We start from the raw sequence: 17,221 nt of genomic DNA on the forward strand, positions 1-17,221 counted from the left end.
CCCGCGTGAAATTTTGTCTGTCACAGAAAAACAATATCGCCCGCGTATTTGCTCACCGTTTAGACCTACCCTGGACTACGACAAACATTTTAAAACCAAAATCAGCTCAATCGGCCCAGCCGTTCTCGAGTTTTAATCAGACTAACGAACATCAATTCATTTTATTTATTTTATTTTTATTTATTTAATAGGACAACCAACAAGACATACACTGGAAGACAATCAATATTTACAACATATTTAACTTAATCTAAGTGCTGCCTTAATTATAGGTTGCCACGGTATGCAATAGTGGACTTATACATAAACAGTGTCTACACTTAAAGAAAAGAGTTTCTTCAGCGAGTATTATTTAGCTGGAATAACATTTCGCCAGCGACTCGATGCGAAGCTGTTTAGGATTTTGCGCTTAAATGAAGGTAACTTGTCCCGAAAGACATGTAGATCAAGATTGAGGTTCCTTGATTTACTGTTAAACTGTCTTTGGAATCTGTTCATGGTGGCGTAGTGACCTCAATTGCTTTTGCAGCCTTTAATATAAAACGGAACATACCTAGCGCGACGTGCCAATTTAAAGGGAACATTGAGATTTATTAATTCTAGCAAAAATGGGCAGTCCGCAATACCATTAATTAATGATTTTATAAAGGAATACCAGGTCAAGCAAAAGCCTGCGGTCCTTTAGACTATCTAGTTTAAAGTGGGCTAGTCTCTCCTCATATGAAGGAAGCTGTTTCACTTTATGTGTTTGGAACGAGAGGTGCCACAGGAATCTCTTTTGAATACGTTCAATGCGTTTAATATGTACATCGTAGTGGGGAGACCAAACCTGAGTGCAATATTCAAGATTTGAACGAACCAATGATCGAAACAACAGAATCTTTGTGTTAGGCCTCTTAAACTCCTTGGTGTTTCTGAGTACAAATCCTAGCATTTGGAAACCTTTGGCGACAATATGGTCTATGTGCTTATGGTAACGTAATTTCTTGTCCAGGATAACTCCCAAATCACGGATAGTGTCCACTTCCTCCAGAATATGACCATCAATATTGTACTTTGGCGTTGAGACATCTTTGCACCTGGAAAACCGGATATGCTTGCATTTTTCAGAATTTAAAAATAATTGGTTTTTTACGCACCACTGAGCGAGTCGATCTAAATCGTCTTGAAGTAAGAGTACGTCTCTATGCTCTTTAATTTCCATAGATAATTTCATATCGTCGGCGTATAGAAAACATTTAGCATGTCTGAAAATTGACACAATGTCATTAATAAAAATATTAAAAAGAACCGGCCCAAGATGAGAACCCTGAGGAACCCCTGATGTAGCCAGAAAAGCCTCCGACGAGAATCCGTTTACCACGACTCTCGACTTTCTTTGACTGAGATAAGACGACAACCATTGTAAGAGACAACCCGAGATTCCTGAGAGTGAAAGTTTGTGAAGCAAGATGCCGTGGTCCACCGCGTCGAAAGCCTTGCTGAAATCGGTGTAAATGGTATCTACAGACAAGCGTGAATCAAGGGAATCAGAGGTATGTGTTGTAAAAGAAACGAGATTAGTGGCTGTAGACCGCGATGTTAAGAATCCCGACTGCTGAGGACAGATTACCTGCTTAAAATGCCAGTTCAGAAAAGGGCATACCATAGATTCAAACACCTTACCAAATAGACACAAAATCGATATAGGTCTGTAGTTTTTTACTAAACTGACGTCGCCTGATTTAAAAATCGGTACAATTCGTGCTTCTTTCCACACAGAGGGAAAAACACCTGCCCTTAGAGAGGANCCTGCCACCTGCCATTTTTATTTATATAGATTAAAAGTTCTACTTTCCTGTCATATTCTATAGAAGATTTTTCTCATAAAAATCTAACCCTATCATGCTTTCTGTATACTGGCCTTGGTAACGTCGTCTCTCAAATCCCACTATATTTTGATGAAAGCGTGCCCCTTGTTATTGCGAATAAGCACCCATAATTATCTATAAATGTATCTCAATGAGAATGTGACGTGCATCTTTAGAGACATTCTAAAGCCCGGTCTGTGAGCACATAGAATTTTGTCCAATGACCCCAAGCCATCCATCCTTATCGCTCGCGCGTAATTATATTGCTGTCGCCTATATATATAGTCTGATCTGAATGTTCCCAGACCACTTGTAAAGATTCTTTTGTGTAACAAGTTTTAAAGGTTACCGCGTCACAAGCTTCGCTTAGTGCGGTATCCGCTAGATATAAGGACTTTATGTATTTGGTTTTACTGGCAATAAACGTTTTATTATTATTATTATATTATTATTATTATTATTATTATATCTGTGGCTGTCGCGACTGTGCGACTGGCACCCGCAGTGAGTGTGCGAGCGCGATAGCAACATAATTACGCGCGCGCGATAAGGATAGGTAGCTTGGGGTCATTAGACAAAATTCTACGTGCTCACAGACCAGACAAGGTGGAAAATTCAAAACTTCTTAAAAAACAAATATTAGCCTGGCTAGCTACCACCATCTTACCTAAGTCTGTCGCCATAACAACAATGTTAACAGCATTGTTGTGTTCCGGCAGTTAGAGGTAAGATAGCCAGTTCCTCCGTGGTTGAGGAGTCCAGGTGAAGCTCGCTTCCACCTTCTCGGCCTGATCATCACTTACCATCAGGTGAGATACAGGCCAATAGCTTTCTCGTTGCGGATAAAAAAAAAGAACAACAAAAATAAAACTGGAGTAATTAATTAAATAAGCCCACTTTCTGTTTACAACTTACAAAAGATTTTATGTGATCGATTCTATGAAGTTCACTAAGTTCGTCATACGTTAATTTAAAGACACGAGACATTGAAGACTTTACTTTTTAAGATATTATTTGCATTGCTGGGAACCGTTTTAATCAATAGTTAACCATTACTAAAATTAGCTTCGTTAAACGTTAAAACGTTACATTTCGGAAGATTTAACATACTTATACGTGTTAAAAATTGAAACGAAAAATGTTTTTCCCGAAACTGACAACGTTTTTGATGCCATTGTGTAGGGGACCTCAAACCGAGAAAAAAGTTTATAATAGTTCATCCCCGTAGGAACAACCAATGCCCTCTAGAAGCGATTTTAAGAGTATAAAAAAAGTTCAAATTTTCGCAAATCTATGCTGCCCTCATCTAGATGATGTCGAACCAAGGCGAAAAGGTCATGTAGCCCACCCTCGTAGGACCAACCTCCTCCCGTTTAGAGCTATGCTTATTAGGTACTCATTAATTTCTGTCGGTATGACCTTACCTTTACTGTGGTTTACGTGCGTAACGTGTAATTCGCAAGTTAGGAATACCATCTGCAAGTTTATGCAACAGCGAATTATGTAATAACCTCCTAATGTAGGGGAAACTTTATTAAAATTATGTTACGAGTAGGTAATATTAACTAGTGGTTTTCCACCACAATTTTGTTTTTACGTTAGCTAATAACTACCTAGTACTCGAAAGATTAGGAATTTGACTCGGGGTGTGCATTGTAATCATCAATCAACAATTAATTATTTAATTAATATTTTAATTAGATTAAACAGATAAAATACTACATGGCTAGAGCTGCCATCTATTACAATTTTCCGGAACCTTATGCTCTCGCTCATTTGCCCGCGCTTGCCAAAAACTTTTTTCTGTCTCTTTCACTTACCCCACACAAGTCTCCCTCCAACCGTAGCCCACATCCGGTTTTCATCGATTGAAAAAATGACAGGTGACGTCAGATTCATTCGTCGTAGACGTCAAACACGAAATTGTAAACAAATAATTTAAATCTTTTTTACTTTACCAAATAAAATGTCCAAAGTAACAAATGTGAACTCTAGTTTAGCGTATGAAATTCTGCTTTACTTAAATAGTTTTTATTTAGGTATGTTCTTCGTGTGTGAAGTCGCTATGGGGATTCTAAAGGCGATAAATGTTTCTTATCCAGAGAATGCCTTGCTGACTGAGGCAGGAATATTTTGTGCCCTCTGTCTGGTCGAAGTGATCCGAATTTTCTTGGGACGAAGAGGAAATTTGGCTAGCAAAAGTAAGAAACTATAAAGTGCTTTGTTTGACTTCCATCTACTATGCCTGAAGCATAAAAGAAATTAACATTTTGGTTTTCCCTTTACAGAAATTCCAGTATTCTTCTCAGTAATTCTAACCATCCCCTCTGCAGTAGGAGTGTGCTATTTTTTAATTTACCAAACCTACATTCTCCGCCTGGAATACATTTGGTGTGCTGTGATGCTGATATTCCATGCCCTGGAGCTTGCCTTCGCCATTCTCTTCATCTTTACTGTGTGTAAACACCAGCAGTTTGAATAGAATACATTTACACAGAGCTCTTTGCCAAAGAAATATTAATGCCAAATGTTTGATATTAGAAAAGAAATAAGAATTGTTTCTCTGACTCATATTGCATACTCTGGAGCTAGTTTTTGCCACCTTAATCATCTTTAGTGTATAAATTTCTAGTTTGAATAGCATAATTTTAAATGTTACTATTTTAATGAAGTAATGGCCAAAGATAAATCTAATGCCAAATGTATTTAAGGACTGAGTGATATACATTCCATTGTTTTTAATATATTGTGTGAATTGTGCAATTCATCTTTTTGAAGTGTTTGACTAGGCAAGTGTGTACATACAATGCATATATTATTAAAATTAAATTTCTGATATTTGCTTCAGATACAAAATAAATTGGTACTAAATAGTAACATTAAAAGCTCAATATTATATTTTAGTATAAAGTAATATACCTAAGTAAGAGAAACATATTAAAACTATATTAGTTAACTCCAACAAGATCTGATAGAAACCAGTAATTGGTTCTTATTATTGCCATTTTTATTTAGTAGATACTAGTCTTTACTATTAGAATAAGTGAACACACTTTTTTTAACACAATGTAAACAGGTTTGTTTTAAAATAAACACTGATATAGTCTAACAATAAGTTTTATTAACAAATCTACAAAGAACTTTTTTAATTATTCTTGACTTGGTGGTTTTATGTGTTCTGGCATTTTCTGACATTCCACTTTTGTGACCTTCAGAGCACATCCTTCTGGGAGATTTCTTTCAATGTATTCCAAGTATGTGTCGCAAGTTGATCCAGTAAGTCGTTGCAAGTGTAAGAATCTGAAGTATGTACGGATTTCATATTGTACTCTATGTTTTTTGTAAATATGCACAGCTCTGAGTAAAGTGTGCCTTTCTTTTTCTGATTTTCTTAAGGCCCAACTGAAAGAAAAAATCAATTTTAAATACAATCATGCTGACAACGCAAAGATTTGGTAAAACCCATCACTCTAAGCAGTCACATGAGACCACAGTAACAATTTATTTCTATTGTCTTGATTCATGGGTCTGTGTAGTAATAATAACTTTATATTTATTACATTTGATAAATACAAGACCTCTTTAATTCAATGTGTAATATTTTTGGTTATAACAGGTATACAAACTTTTTAGTGACTTCAATGCCCAAATGGGAAGCAGCTGCCACACAAAACCAGGAGTAACTCAACAGAACTGCGGGATCTATGCCTCTCATCTCCAACTCCACTCTCTTAAACAGTTTATCGAGTTCCACTGTCGATGGGACATCTTCTAAATTTGGAACTGGAGTGACTGGTGTAACGGTGGTTGAAAGAGGCCGCAAACTAGCGTAATTATTGACGAAAGCATTACGTACGGCTGGCGTTGAACGCCAGATACTCTAAAATTATAAAGTTTCATTTAGAAAACGATACAATAAAGTAAATAAGATGTATTAGGAACATAACCTCACCCTGACAAGATTCATAAGAGGCGATTGTTAACAACGAATCGGTATCTGAAAACTGAAGCTATTATTTAGTGAGCCGCAAACACAATAAATGATTGATTAACTGAATCAAATCAACAAATTAAAATTAATATGATGAACAACCTTTTCAAGTTTTGAAAACAGACAGCTGATTGATTGATTGTTGTTGTTTGCTATTTTAACGTACGTACGAGACGAGTAACCACAGACTGCAGTTACAGTTGAGTGTACAGTTGACCGACTTTTTCACTGTGATTTTAGAAAGTCACAGGTCTAGTACTGTCAATGAGTAGCCAGTATCGAATAAATAAACGTTAAAATAAGACTTTTGACATTTAGCGTTTCTGAAATTCTGATTGAAATCATCTCACTCAAGCAAAAATAAGAAAAAAATTAACTAAAAAACCATTAATTGTATTTAAAAACCTATTTACTCGATAAATACTAATTCAAGTTACAACTGACATTAATATTTTAGCAAATATCTTTAATAGCCATACGAAATTTCATTGAAACTGACAACATAGATAAACAAGGAAATAGTTGGATTTTGATGATGGATGAAGAACTACCATTAAATCTCGAAGACATGAGCTCCAGCAATCAAATCGTTAGAAAAAAAGGTCGGCCATTAAAATTGGAAAAGAAGCTGAGACCTACTGGGGGTGCTTTCCAGAATATTATGTATGAAAAAAAATTGAAAGACAAACCAATAAAATTGTGTCGAGTGTGTTTAAATGCAGGCGACATTCCAATCCACGGCGACGAAACGATAGAAGATTTATCTGAATCCCTAATATTTTATGGGGGCATAGAGGTTCTAGAAAGTGATAACTTTCCAAAGTTTTTATGCCACGCCTGTCATGAGCAACTTCAAAATGCCATTATGTTTAGGAAAACAGCCATAGAAACCGATCAATTTCTCAGAGTAACCGAACAAAAAGAAGAAGTAGAGTATGCAGTGTCAGTAAAGCAAGAATATTTGGATATTGATGATGATATATTCCAGGAAACACTGGCTGATATAAATACAAAGTATCATTGTAAATTATGCAAAATAGACTTTGATAATTCAACCGATTATGGGACCCATATGCTGACTGATATGCATAGTAGAGTCAGAGACAAATGCCCATTTTGCAATAGAAAGTTTAATTACATTCAAAAGCATTTAACCCATCACCGAAATTTTAAGACAATAAAGTGTGAGATTTGTAATCATAAGTACTTAGAATCGTTGATAAAACGTCATAAAGACACTCATTTCTCCTCTCCAACATACAAATGTACGGAATGTCCATACCGAACACGTTTCGGTGGAGACTACAAGGTGCACTTGAGAAAACACACCGGTGAAAGGCCTTATCAATGTCAGCATTGTACGGCCAAGTTTATTAACAAAAGCAATCTTACCAGGCATGAGTACACTCACAGAAATCAATTACCTTTATATCCGTGTGATAAATGTGAAAAAGGTTTTTATACGGAGCGTGAATTATCAATGCATACTAAAGCAGATCACGATGGGGCAAGAGAGCACCTTTGCAATATTTGCGGAAAGGCATTCGGATACAGAAAGAGCATGACGAAGCATCAGTTAAAAGTACATAAAAGGGAAAAATTAATAAGCGGTAGAAAGAGAGCCCTTTCTTTGCAATTACGAGACCACAATGATGCTGACCAGCCTCCAGATAAAAAAATCAAAAATGAAATACATAGTTCAATGTAAAACTGACTCCAGTTAAATCTAGAGGGTTTTAATAATAAAAGTTAATACAGCTATTATTTGTTTTATTTTAAGTCAATTAGCACCCCAAGTTAATAACAGAATAGTAATAAATTACATTTTATTGTACAATTCATTAAGCACATTGTCACAGTCAATTCAAAGTTAAAAACATTTTACAAAAGTAAGTAAAGCTGTTTAAAAGAAACCATTTTATTTACTTTTTAAATTGTACTGATTGTCTTTTTGTACTGATAATGTGTCTTAAATAAATACTTTGATTACATCAACAATATTGACAATTTATGGAAGCGCACAAAACTAACTTATTAATAACAGCATAATATTATGTATCCATATCTAAAATTAATCCTTGATTCATTGCTAGTTCCCGTTTTCTTTTCTCAGATTCGAGAGTCAAATATACAGGAATTCTACCACCTCTCAATTTCTCTCTTTTATGTACTTTTAACTGATGTTTGAGCAACTGTCTTCTGTAACCGAAAGCTTTGCCGCACATATTACAAATGTGATCCTTAACTCCTGTATGATCAACTTTCAAATGCAAATCAAACTCTCTCTTAGTGTAAAATCCCCGATCACATGTGTCACACTTAAAGTCTCGTTCTTCTCTGTGAATGAGTACATGTCTAGAGAGGTTACTTTTGTTAACAAACCGTGCTGGGCACTCGCTACATTGATATGGTTTTTCTCCAGTATGAGTCCTCATATGCATTTTAAGACATTCATTAAACCTTCCACGATACGGACACATTGTACATTGGAACGGTAAATGGTCTATATGAGTGGCACGGTGACGAGTGAACTGACCCTGCATTATGAACTTTTTGCCACAAAAGTCGCACATGAAAGGTTTTTCTCTTCCATGCAGCTTCATATGATTTCTATATGAGGAATAGGTGAATGATCTATTACAAATTGGGCAAGTCTTCCTGAAATTTTCATGTTCATCGGATAATCTGTGTTCCTGATAGTCGTCAAAGCCTTTAAAATCTAAGTCACATCTTCTACACTGCCACTTTCTTTCCTTCTTCTCTTTTTTACTTTTAAACTCAATTAAAGGAATGTCCATATCTGATTCGGGATGATCATTATCGTCAATAGAGCGTGCATCAACATCAACATCAAAATTGTATGATTGTGTTGAACCTGGATTTTTTAGAACATAGTCTGTCTCTTGTGCAGTCTTCCTAAATTCTATCGCATTGTGAATCTGTGTGTAGCAATTTTGGCATAGATATTTCGTGTAGGCGTCGTCTACTTCAAGTTCTATGCCCCCAAAAGTTTTTAAAGCTTCAGACACATCTTCCACCATATCATTGCCGTAAATTGGAATGTGGCCTTCCTTCAAACAAACTCGACAGTTTGTTTCCTCCTCTTCATCGGTAGATTCGTACGAAATGCCTTCTTTATTACATGTTTCAGCGCGGTTTTTGCAGATTTGCTTGCAGTGCAGCACTTTCAACAGGAGTAATGGGCCAACCATTTTGCATTGTATGTCTTGAGGATGTTTATAAGTTTCACCGACTCGTCCAGAACGTCCCGTGAATTTAATACTCAAATTATATTAAGTTACGAGATTTTTTTATCGTGAAACTAGATTTTTAGAATATAGTAAACTTGAATGCTGAACACAGCTGACGAGATGACGCGCATAGAGAAAAGTAATACATAGGAAATAGAGAACCCTCTCTGTCAAATTTTTGAGCCTACTAATTGACAGCCTGGTGTTAAATTCGCTGTACTTAACCTACGTACGTAACGCTCACATACACACATAGTACACGCACACATACATACATAAAGTCCACGCACACATACACACAGTTCACGCACACATAGGCCCTCATAACCTTCAAAGAATTATTGTTTTTATGATGTACAATGTAGAATTTTTTCAAATCCAATATTTTGAAAGTATTTATCTTTATGGTGTACGTATTGTATTATTTTCAAAACAATGGATTTGGAAAAATTCTACATTGCACATGGAAATGCAAATAAACAAAAACTTTTCAATTTAATAATTTTACTTTATTTATGAACACACATAATATTATACACCAAAAGCGTCTTTTCGCAAAGTTTTCAACAACACTAAAAAAGCATTTGCACTTTGAGAAAACTCAGATCACTTGTTAACATAACAGAAAGTTTCTTCGCGATTCACGAAGGAACGAACAAAACTCCGATGAACCAGAACAGCAGCAGGTACGAAGGAATGAACTTGAATTTGACTCGACTCTTCAATACTTTAATAGGGCCACAGAACTCATAAACGATGGCTAAGAAAACAAGAATGCATTCAACCTAACAAAAACAACACCGGCCATTTTGGAGGAAAAACAAAGTTGCCATATGTTAAATAGTAATTTCTACTACTCTATTAAGTAAATTATAACAAAAAATGTCACCGTTCAGTTTTAAATTAAAACAAATTAATTTATATACATCCGTACACAAATTATTGCCATGACTTAACGGCAGCCCTTCCCAAAGCTTATCTCAAATCTGCCTGGGATGAGAATTGGGAGTTCACTAGCCAATCTAAGGGGAAACATTACAAGCTCATTCAACCATCCATCCTTTGTAAACCATGGTTTGTTAAAATGAATCTTTCCAAAACAGTTACTACCATTTTAACTAGAATGCGACTTGGTCACGTGTGCACTCCAGCACACTTGGCTAAAATTCATGTACTTGATAATGATTCGTGCATTTGTGGTTCTGGCGTCGGAGACTTAAATCACATATTTTTTTACTGTTGCCTATATGATCGTTCCTCTTTTATTAGTTCTCTTTTAGCCATTAAAATTCCTTTTCCTACATCCATCACTTGCCTATTATATACCAATAACATTGATGTTTATAATATCCTAGCCGAATTTATTACCCATAATAATATAAAATTGTAAATAGTAATGTATATTGTACTTATGTAAATATTATTTTATTTTTATTATTTTGTAATTATATCACACCTAAATTGATCCTATGAAAACCATCCTTTGTTCCGTTTCCATCCGTAATTGATTCGTTTCCCTACCTTTTAACTTTAACCCAATCCCACCCTGTCTAAACGCAATGTCCGCAAAACTTATGGCAAAACTGAACGCAAAAATCAAGAACCCTGTCGTGGCTAAACGCAATCCGCGAGAGCCATAAAGAAAAAAAAAAGTATTGGAATTTATCGACTGAAGTCGCTGTTTGGAAGCAAGATTGATCGTAGTATGGAAGTTTCCGGACCCTGATGACGCGAACTGACTGACAGCTGACAGTGACACGTGAGTGACGGACGTGACGTCATCAATGGCTGCGTTCAGCGGTAGGAAAAATTTGGCGAATGGAGTTAGCTGATATCTGGCAACCCTGGTCAGATGTCAAAATAAATCGGCTTGCACCCAGGTGACCCAGAGCCGTAAATCCAAAAAAAAACAAAAAGTCAAATTAAAATATAAGTAATCTGTGATTAAAATTGGCGGAGTTTGGCAAAGAGGATATAATTCACTACGTTGGTTGATTTGGAATGTATTGTTTGGACATTTTCTTTTTATTTACATTTCATTGCTATGATGGGAGAGCCAGGAATTATTAGAAAACTAAGCGAAGAAGTTGTAAATCGCATTGCTGCCGGTGAAATCGTACAAAGACCAGCAAATGCTCTAAAAGAATTAATAGAAAACAGGTTAGAAAATGTCTCGTATTTATTTTTGACTAAAAACTATTATATTTTTTATTATAGACGACTTTAAGTGGTAATATCTAAGAACACTTAGCCTAAAATTATGCTGTTATAAACTTTTAATAGTAATTAAAACTTATGTACTTGGTACGTTAACTATTTTGTGGTCTTAGGTTTCTTTCAGTTAGGATGATTATTACGTAGGTACATAAAGTGCTTATTAAAATGATTTCTTATTTTTCAGTTTAGACGCTAAGTCCACCAATATAATAATAACAGTAAAAGCAGGTGGTCTCAAGTACTTACAGGTAAAAAATTTTTTCTTATTTTTTAAAAGTCATGACTATAATCACCTGTGGCGCCGGCTTATCGTTGAATTTTGGGACACGTTGTATATTTACAGATCCAAGACAATGGCACAGGAATAAGACATGAAGATTTCGAGATCGTTTGTGAGAGGTTTACCACGTCCAAATTGGAGCAATACGAAGACTTGAGGGAGATCAGTACGTATGGGTTCCGAGGCGAAGCATTGGCAAGCATCAGCCATATCGCACATCTTACTATTCTCAGTAAAACTGCAGCTGGGAAATGTGCATACAAGTATGTCTGAAATATTACATTTTTAAATGTTTCGTTTCAGCCAAATGACGTCCACTGCTGGACAAAGGCCTCCCCCAAGGTTTTCCACAATGAACGGTCCTGCGCTGCCCGCATCCGCATTTTAAATGTTTAGATTCGAAGAATTAATTTATTTATTCAAGTTAAAAGAACTGAATAAATACAGTGTGAGTCTTCATAAAGTGCACATATGAAAATAAGTGAAACTAGACCTATTTTTACCGACAAAAAAAGGTAAAAAATATCTGAGTTCTTTTTTAAACTTTTTATAGAATTTTTTTCTTTCAATTACTTATTGTAAAGAAAACGTAATAACTTTTAAACTAAAAGGTGTATCCTGATAAAATAAAAACAGCAATAATGCTAAATAACAGGTGATACTAAAAAAACACATAAAATACCCATAAGTCACCTATTTTCATATGTGCACTTTATCAAGACTCACACTGTATACAGGAAATTTTTTCTATGAATAATTTATATTTTGCTCATTTTCAGAGCATCATATGAAAACGGAAAGCTAAAGGGCCCAACAAAAGCTTGTGCTGGCAATAATGGGACACAAATCACTGTGGAGGATCTTTTCTACAACGTGATAGCTCGTAAAAAAGCCCTTAGGAGCCCTACCGAAGAATACGCCCATATAATGGAAGTAGTAGGCGGATACGCAATACATAATAGTCATGTTGGGTTTACGTTGAAAAAGTTTGGAGAGACAACTGATCTGAAAACACCTATAAAGTCAACTGTTGTTGATAATGTTCGAATTGTAAGTTTGTGTTCAAAACTCATTTTATTAAAGAATATTGTTATAGGGCCTGACCCCCTCTTCACGTTGCGGCGCCGCGCCGAAACACGGAACAACGTCGTCATTCATTCTTTGTTAAAAATAACAGAAGAAGAATAATTATTTATCAGGATCCATCTATCTAGACCATTGGTTCCCAAACTTATTTCAGACGCGCCCCCTTTCGACCATAAATTCCGCGCCCCCCCTCCTCCAGTCAAGATTATTTATTGGTCGTATCGAGCAGTCTGGTAATGCATTCTCTCAGCGGTCGCAGGTTTTTTATACTTAAGTACACAGATGGCCCGCGCCCCCCTTTAAAGGTATTTCCGCCTCTTCTGGAGGGCGCGCCCCCCACTTTGGGAACCAATGATCTAGATTCTAGACTGACTGTAAAATATAGGCGGCTGTGGTACGTGCCGTGTTACGGCGGTGGTTGATGGGTCCAGGCTCATATACAGGTGTAAAAAGTCTGGAATTTTGATTTTATTTTTTGGTTCCAAAATATGATTCTTTCACATAACTAGTGCAGCTACACACTTCTTAATTTCATCTATCCCAAGCATCGCCTTATCCATAGCTTGCTTAGCAAAGTGCTTTACGTTATCGTGGCCAGCTTTACGTCATCATGGCCAACTTTATTTCCATCAGACATTGTTTATACAAATAGCACAAATTATATTATTTCCACTAAAAATGTAGGTATTTCTTTCAGATACATGGCAATGCAATAGCCAGGGAGTTAATGGAGATTCATCTTGAAGACCCTCAGCTGAAACTGGTACTACATGGGCACATCACAAATGTGAACTATTCGCACAAAAAGGGCACAATGCTGCTTTTCATTAACCACAGGCTAGTCGATTCAGTAGGTAAGGGTATTTGTACTTTTAGGTAATTTTAACTTTAAATATGTTCAGTAGAAGGCTCAAAATTAAGTGTTTTATAAAATTAATTACTTTTTTCAGCTATACGAAAAGCAGTAGAGTCTGTATACTCAACATATCTTCCAAAAAATGCTCATTCCTTTGTATATCTTAGTTTGCAACTGGGTAAGTTGTTATCTATACTAATATTATAAATTCTAAAGTAACTCTGTCTGTCTGTCTGTCTTGTTTTCACGACTAAACCACTGAACCGATTTTGATGAAATTTGGCATAGAGATAGTTTGAGTCTCGGGAAAGGACATAGGATAGTTTTTATCCCGGTTTTTGGAACAGGGACGCGCGCGATAAAGTTTTTCTGTGAAAGACAAAATTACACGCGGGCGGAAAGCTAGTTTTATTATAATTCGTACATCATAATTGCAACATTGTAATAAAATAATGTTTTTTTCTTTCTTTCCATGCAATGAACTTCACAGATCCAAGAAATGTTGACGTAAATGTGCATCCTACTAAACATGAAGTGCAGTTTTTGTACGAAGAACAGATCATTGAGAAAATTAAATCGTGCATTGAAAGCAAACTGCTCAGTTGTAACTCTACAAGGGTCATGTACACACAGGTAAATATAATATTACATAATCAATAATACAATAATGCGCTTGTACTGAAAATTCAATTTCAACACCCTGTATAACTTAATTTATCAATCCACTTTTTAAATACGGCCACAAACACCTTTTTTGACAAACTGACAAGCTCAAATGTAATGACATCTAAAGTCACTTTAATTTTAATCTTTCATCAAAATTCAATTTTATCATTTTCGTAACCACCTTAATTTCTAAATTATTATGCCTATTACGACACCAAATTCACTGTCTTACAACCCAAATTATACACCACTAGACTTCCCGCCGACTACGTTTTGACAAAATTGAAATTGCAGGCCCGCTTACCTGGCGCAACTGCTGTTGAAGAAATAGTGAAAAAAACCACTGAAGGGGCCAAAGTATACGCCAATAATATGGTGCGAGTAAACCCTGATGTTCAGAAAATAAACAAGTTCTTCCCAACAATCGTTAAAGAACCTGAAAACAGAGAAAAAGTTGATGTAACAGACAAAAATGTTGAGAATAGAGTCCAAAATAATGAGAAAATTGAAGACGAAGACTTGTTCGAAGAAGACGTCTCAATGGCTGAAGAAATACCCAACTTAAGTAAAGAAATACCTAATATAGTGATAGATGAAGCAAATGAGGATGTATTAGAAAGTTCAATAGTAAATGAACCTAGTGAAGCTGTAAAAAAGATGCCAGATAGATGGAAAGCACATACAGCTGCTGACCAAGCGAACGCTACGTACATAGACCCTAAGGAGTCTTTCAAAACTAGAACTTTTAAATATGAACGTATAGAAACCAAGTTAAGCAGTGTGAAGCAACTAAGAATAGACGTTGAGAACAAATGTAATACGAATTTAAGAGAGATTCTGGCGAATTTAATTTTTATAGCCTGCATCGATTGCCACAAGTCCCTGATTCAACACTCGACTAAGTTGTACTTGTGCGATACTACGAGATTAACGTACGTATAAATAAATTGATCGAATCAAACTTAAATCGCATTGAACAATCATTCTCTCATAAAATTTTATAAGATTTTAAACTTTCGCTATCCATTTTAAAAAAGAGAAACACGAATCTCAACGTAAATTTTTTGTGCGACTTACATTATGTAAGTAGGTACTCACGGCTTGACATTTCAACTATGTTGTTACAGCCATGGTCACAAGCACAACTCACAAGCAGACTGTATGTAACTCATATAAAAATGTCGCGTTGAGAGACCCGCGTTTCTCTATTATAAAATTTTACCTAAACATGCCTGTATAGTGCAAATAATCTAATATTTTGCATTATTTTCAAGGGAGGAATTATTCTATGAAACAATGCTGTACGACTTTCAGAACTTCGGTTTGATAAAGATGTCGAATCCACTGCCACTAGAAGAGTTGATTGTTCTCGGACTGAGTTCACAGGAAAATGAATGGGATCCTGATTTAGGTAATTTTATAATTTACCAAAGAAAAACTACATTATAGACGTCCAAAACGCCTAGAAATGCTTACTATTCAGTATTCCCACCGCTGCAACTCCTGTGTAGCCAGGATCTACAGCTTGACCTCCAATAAAAACCCAACCATTGAAGGTTAAGTTTGTCCTGGGGGAAAGCTAAACTGTCATTTGACCCGCAACGAAATTAGTCTGAAGAGCATAGGAGGAGTTCGTAAAAATGCTTGTGTTCACCATGAAAATAGTATTGATGCATGAAGAAATTTTCTGTTATTGTATTTTTCAGGTGATATGCGTGAAATGGCGCGACAAATGACGGAACTTCTACTGAGCAAAAGAGCGATGTTATACGAGTACTTCTCATTAGAAATGAATGAACATGGAGACTTATTGGCCTTACCTTTGCTTTTAGGTAAGAAAGAATAACCTATCGTTCGTTCGTTTCAGCCAAATGACATCCACTGCTGGACAAAAGCCTCCCCCAAGGATTTCCACAATGACCGGTTCTGCGCTGCCCGCATCCATCCAGGTAGGTACTTCCCTTGACCTCCACCAGATCGTCCGTCCATCTAGCAGGAGGCCATACTGACAATGTTTTGGGATTGGGAATAAAAGTGATTTTACAATACTTGTGTCCCAACTATAAATCGAACTTCGAATAATAAATACTATAATATTATAAATGCGAAAGTAACTCTGCCTGTCTTGCTTTCACGCCTAAACCACTCAACCGATTTTGATGAAATTTGGCATAGAGATAGCGTGAGTCCTGGAAAGGACATAGGATAGTTTTTATGCCGGTTTTTGAAACAGGGACGCGCGCGATAACGTTTTTTTGTAACAGACAAAATTCCACATCTATAAACACTGAGACGTGATATTTTATGTTAACTAATTTTGAATTTTTATTTTCAGATAACCACACACCATTCATGGGCGCGCTACCGACCTATCTAGTCCGACTCGTGACTGAAGTTAATTGGGAATCAGAAAAGGATTGCTTCGATACCTTCAGCCGACAGACCGCCATTTTTTACTCCCAACCCAATCCAGACACGAACTTAGAAGCCCGGAATTCTGAATTCTGGAAGCAGGAACACGTGATCTTTCCCGCTATTAGAAGAAATTTTCTACCACCAACTAGTTTTGTGAACAACGGCGCTATATTGCAAATAGCAAACCTGAATGATCTGTACAAAGTATTCGAAAGGTGTTAGTTTGTGAAGAAAAGTGTAAAGTGATATTGAAATTGTTAAAAATGTTAAGTTTAATGTAATATGAAATTAAAAAGACTGTTACGTTTTAAGTTAAAAGATACGGTGGTTTTATTTTACTGTTATAAGTTTTTCATTTTACTAATTAGTTTGTTTAGAAAATTATTCCTCAATCTAATGTTATCAAGAACAGGTAATGCTTTAATTAAAACACAGCTTCATTTCAGTTCAAGCAAAAACAGATACATGCACACCACACAAAAATAATATGAAAAAACAAATGCAAAATTGAAACGGCATAATTTATTCTGCCTATCGCTAGAAAGTGATCTCTTGTGTTATACTTCCAGAGAACCCAAGACACCTATCTACCTACACTAATATTATAAA

The 17,221-nt window shown here is 35.9% G+C and overlaps 5 protein-coding genes across 7 annotated transcripts; 3 read left to right on the forward strand and 2 right to left on the reverse strand.

The window, feature by feature from the left end:
* The first annotated feature begins 3,712 nt into the window (after positions 1 to 3,712).
* LOC114363582 (transmembrane protein 216-like) lies at positions 3,713 to 4,533 on the forward strand. 2 transcript variants are annotated; one of them, XM_028319348.1, is made up of 3 exons: positions 3,713 to 3,775; positions 3,890 to 4,051; positions 4,139 to 4,533. In XM_028319348.1, exons 1-3 carry the CDS (start codon positions 3,727 to 3,729, stop codon positions 4,330 to 4,332), a joined length of 405 nt encoding a protein of 134 aa, XP_028175149.1. In that variant the 5' UTR covers positions 3,713 to 3,726; the 3' UTR covers positions 4,333 to 4,533. The 2 variants fall into 2 exon arrangements, with proteins under 2 accessions (XP_028175149.1, XP_028175148.1); XM_028319347.1 differs by having other exon boundaries at positions 3,733 to 4,051.
* A 418-nt stretch (positions 4,534 to 4,951) lies between these two features.
* mRpS10 (mitochondrial ribosomal protein S10) lies at positions 4,952 to 5,999 on the reverse strand. 2 transcript variants are annotated; one of them, XM_028319345.1, is made up of 4 exons: positions 5,944 to 5,999; positions 5,803 to 5,854; positions 5,477 to 5,730; positions 4,952 to 5,252 (listed from the first exon to the last, which is right to left on the reverse strand). In XM_028319345.1, the coding sequence occupies exons 2-4, from the start codon at positions 5,815 to 5,817 to the stop codon at positions 5,000 to 5,002; spliced, it is 522 nt and encodes a 173-aa protein (XP_028175146.1). In that variant the 5' UTR covers positions 5,818 to 5,854; positions 5,944 to 5,999; the 3' UTR covers positions 4,952 to 4,999. The 2 variants fall into 2 exon arrangements, with proteins under 2 accessions (XP_028175146.1, XP_028175147.1); XM_028319346.1 differs by having other exon boundaries at positions 5,803 to 5,856; positions 5,959 to 5,996.
* Positions 6,000 to 6,287: 288 nt separating this feature from the next.
* Positions 6,288 to 7,700, forward strand: LOC114363579 (zinc finger protein 271-like). The gene has a single exon (XM_028319342.1). The coding sequence runs from the start codon at positions 6,374 to 6,376 to the stop codon at positions 7,547 to 7,549; it is 1,176 nt and encodes a 391-aa protein (XP_028175143.1). The 5' UTR covers positions 6,288 to 6,373; the 3' UTR covers positions 7,550 to 7,700.
* Positions 7,701 to 7,780: 80 nt separating this feature from the next.
* LOC114363580 (gastrula zinc finger protein XlCGF17.1-like) lies at positions 7,781 to 9,229 on the reverse strand. The gene has a single exon (XM_028319343.1). It carries the CDS (start codon positions 9,051 to 9,053, stop codon positions 7,893 to 7,895), a length of 1,161 nt encoding a protein of 386 aa, XP_028175144.1. The 5' UTR covers positions 9,054 to 9,229; the 3' UTR covers positions 7,781 to 7,892.
* Positions 9,230 to 11,085: 1,856 nt separating this feature from the next.
* Positions 11,086 to 16,939, forward strand: Mlh1 (DNA mismatch repair ATPase Mlh1). Its single transcript, XM_028319371.1, has 11 exons — positions 11,086 to 11,252; positions 11,494 to 11,557; positions 11,653 to 11,852; positions 12,369 to 12,639; positions 13,373 to 13,529; positions 13,626 to 13,709; positions 14,022 to 14,164; positions 14,492 to 15,129; positions 15,472 to 15,608; positions 15,904 to 16,029; positions 16,533 to 16,939. Exons 1-11 carry the CDS (start codon positions 11,137 to 11,139, stop codon positions 16,832 to 16,834), a joined length of 2,238 nt encoding a protein of 745 aa, XP_028175172.1. The 5' UTR covers positions 11,086 to 11,136; the 3' UTR covers positions 16,835 to 16,939.
* Positions 16,940 to 17,221: the final 282 nt, after the last annotated feature.

The sequence above is a fragment of the Ostrinia furnacalis genome, unplaced genomic scaffold (assembly GCF_004193835.3).
Source record: "Ostrinia furnacalis isolate ACB-3 unplaced genomic scaffold, ASM419383v2 OfSCF7173, whole genome shotgun sequence".
NCBI lineage: Eukaryota > Metazoa > Arthropoda > Insecta > Lepidoptera > Crambidae > Ostrinia > Ostrinia furnacalis.

Excerpts from the sequence above, each read along its gene's own strand:
- LOC114363582 (XM_028319347.1), top strand. The coding sequence starts at position 3,817 with ATGTCCAAAGTAACAAATGTGAACTCTAGTTTAGCGTATGAAATTCTG. Across the intron at positions 4,052-4,138 it reads AGGAAATTTGGCTAGCAAAA|AAATTCCAGTATTCTTCTCA; the intron begins GTAAGAAACTAT and ends TTCCCTTTACAG.
- mRpS10 (XM_028319345.1), bottom strand. Across the intron at positions 5,253-5,476 it reads GGCATTGAAGTCACTAAAAA|TTGGGCCTTAAGAAAATCAG; the intron begins GTTTGTATACCT and ends TTTTTCTTTCAG.
- LOC114363579 (XM_028319342.1), top strand. The coding sequence starts at position 6,374 with ATGATGGATGAAGAACTACCATTAAATCTCGAAGACATGAGCTCCAGC.
- Mlh1 (XM_028319371.1), top strand. The coding sequence starts at position 11,137 with ATGATGGGAGAGCCAGGAATTATTAGAAAACTAAGCGAAGAAGTTGTA. Across the intron at positions 11,253-11,493 it reads AAAGAATTAATAGAAAACAG|TTTAGACGCTAAGTCCACCA; the intron begins GTTAGAAAATGT and ends CTTATTTTTCAG. Across the intron at positions 13,710-14,021 it reads ATATCTTAGTTTGCAACTGG|ATCCAAGAAATGTTGACGTA; the intron begins GTAAGTTGTTAT and ends TGAACTTCACAG.
- LOC114363580 (XM_028319343.1), bottom strand. The coding sequence starts at position 9,053 with ATGGTTGGCCCATTACTCCTGTTGAAAGTGCTGCACTGCAAGCAAATC.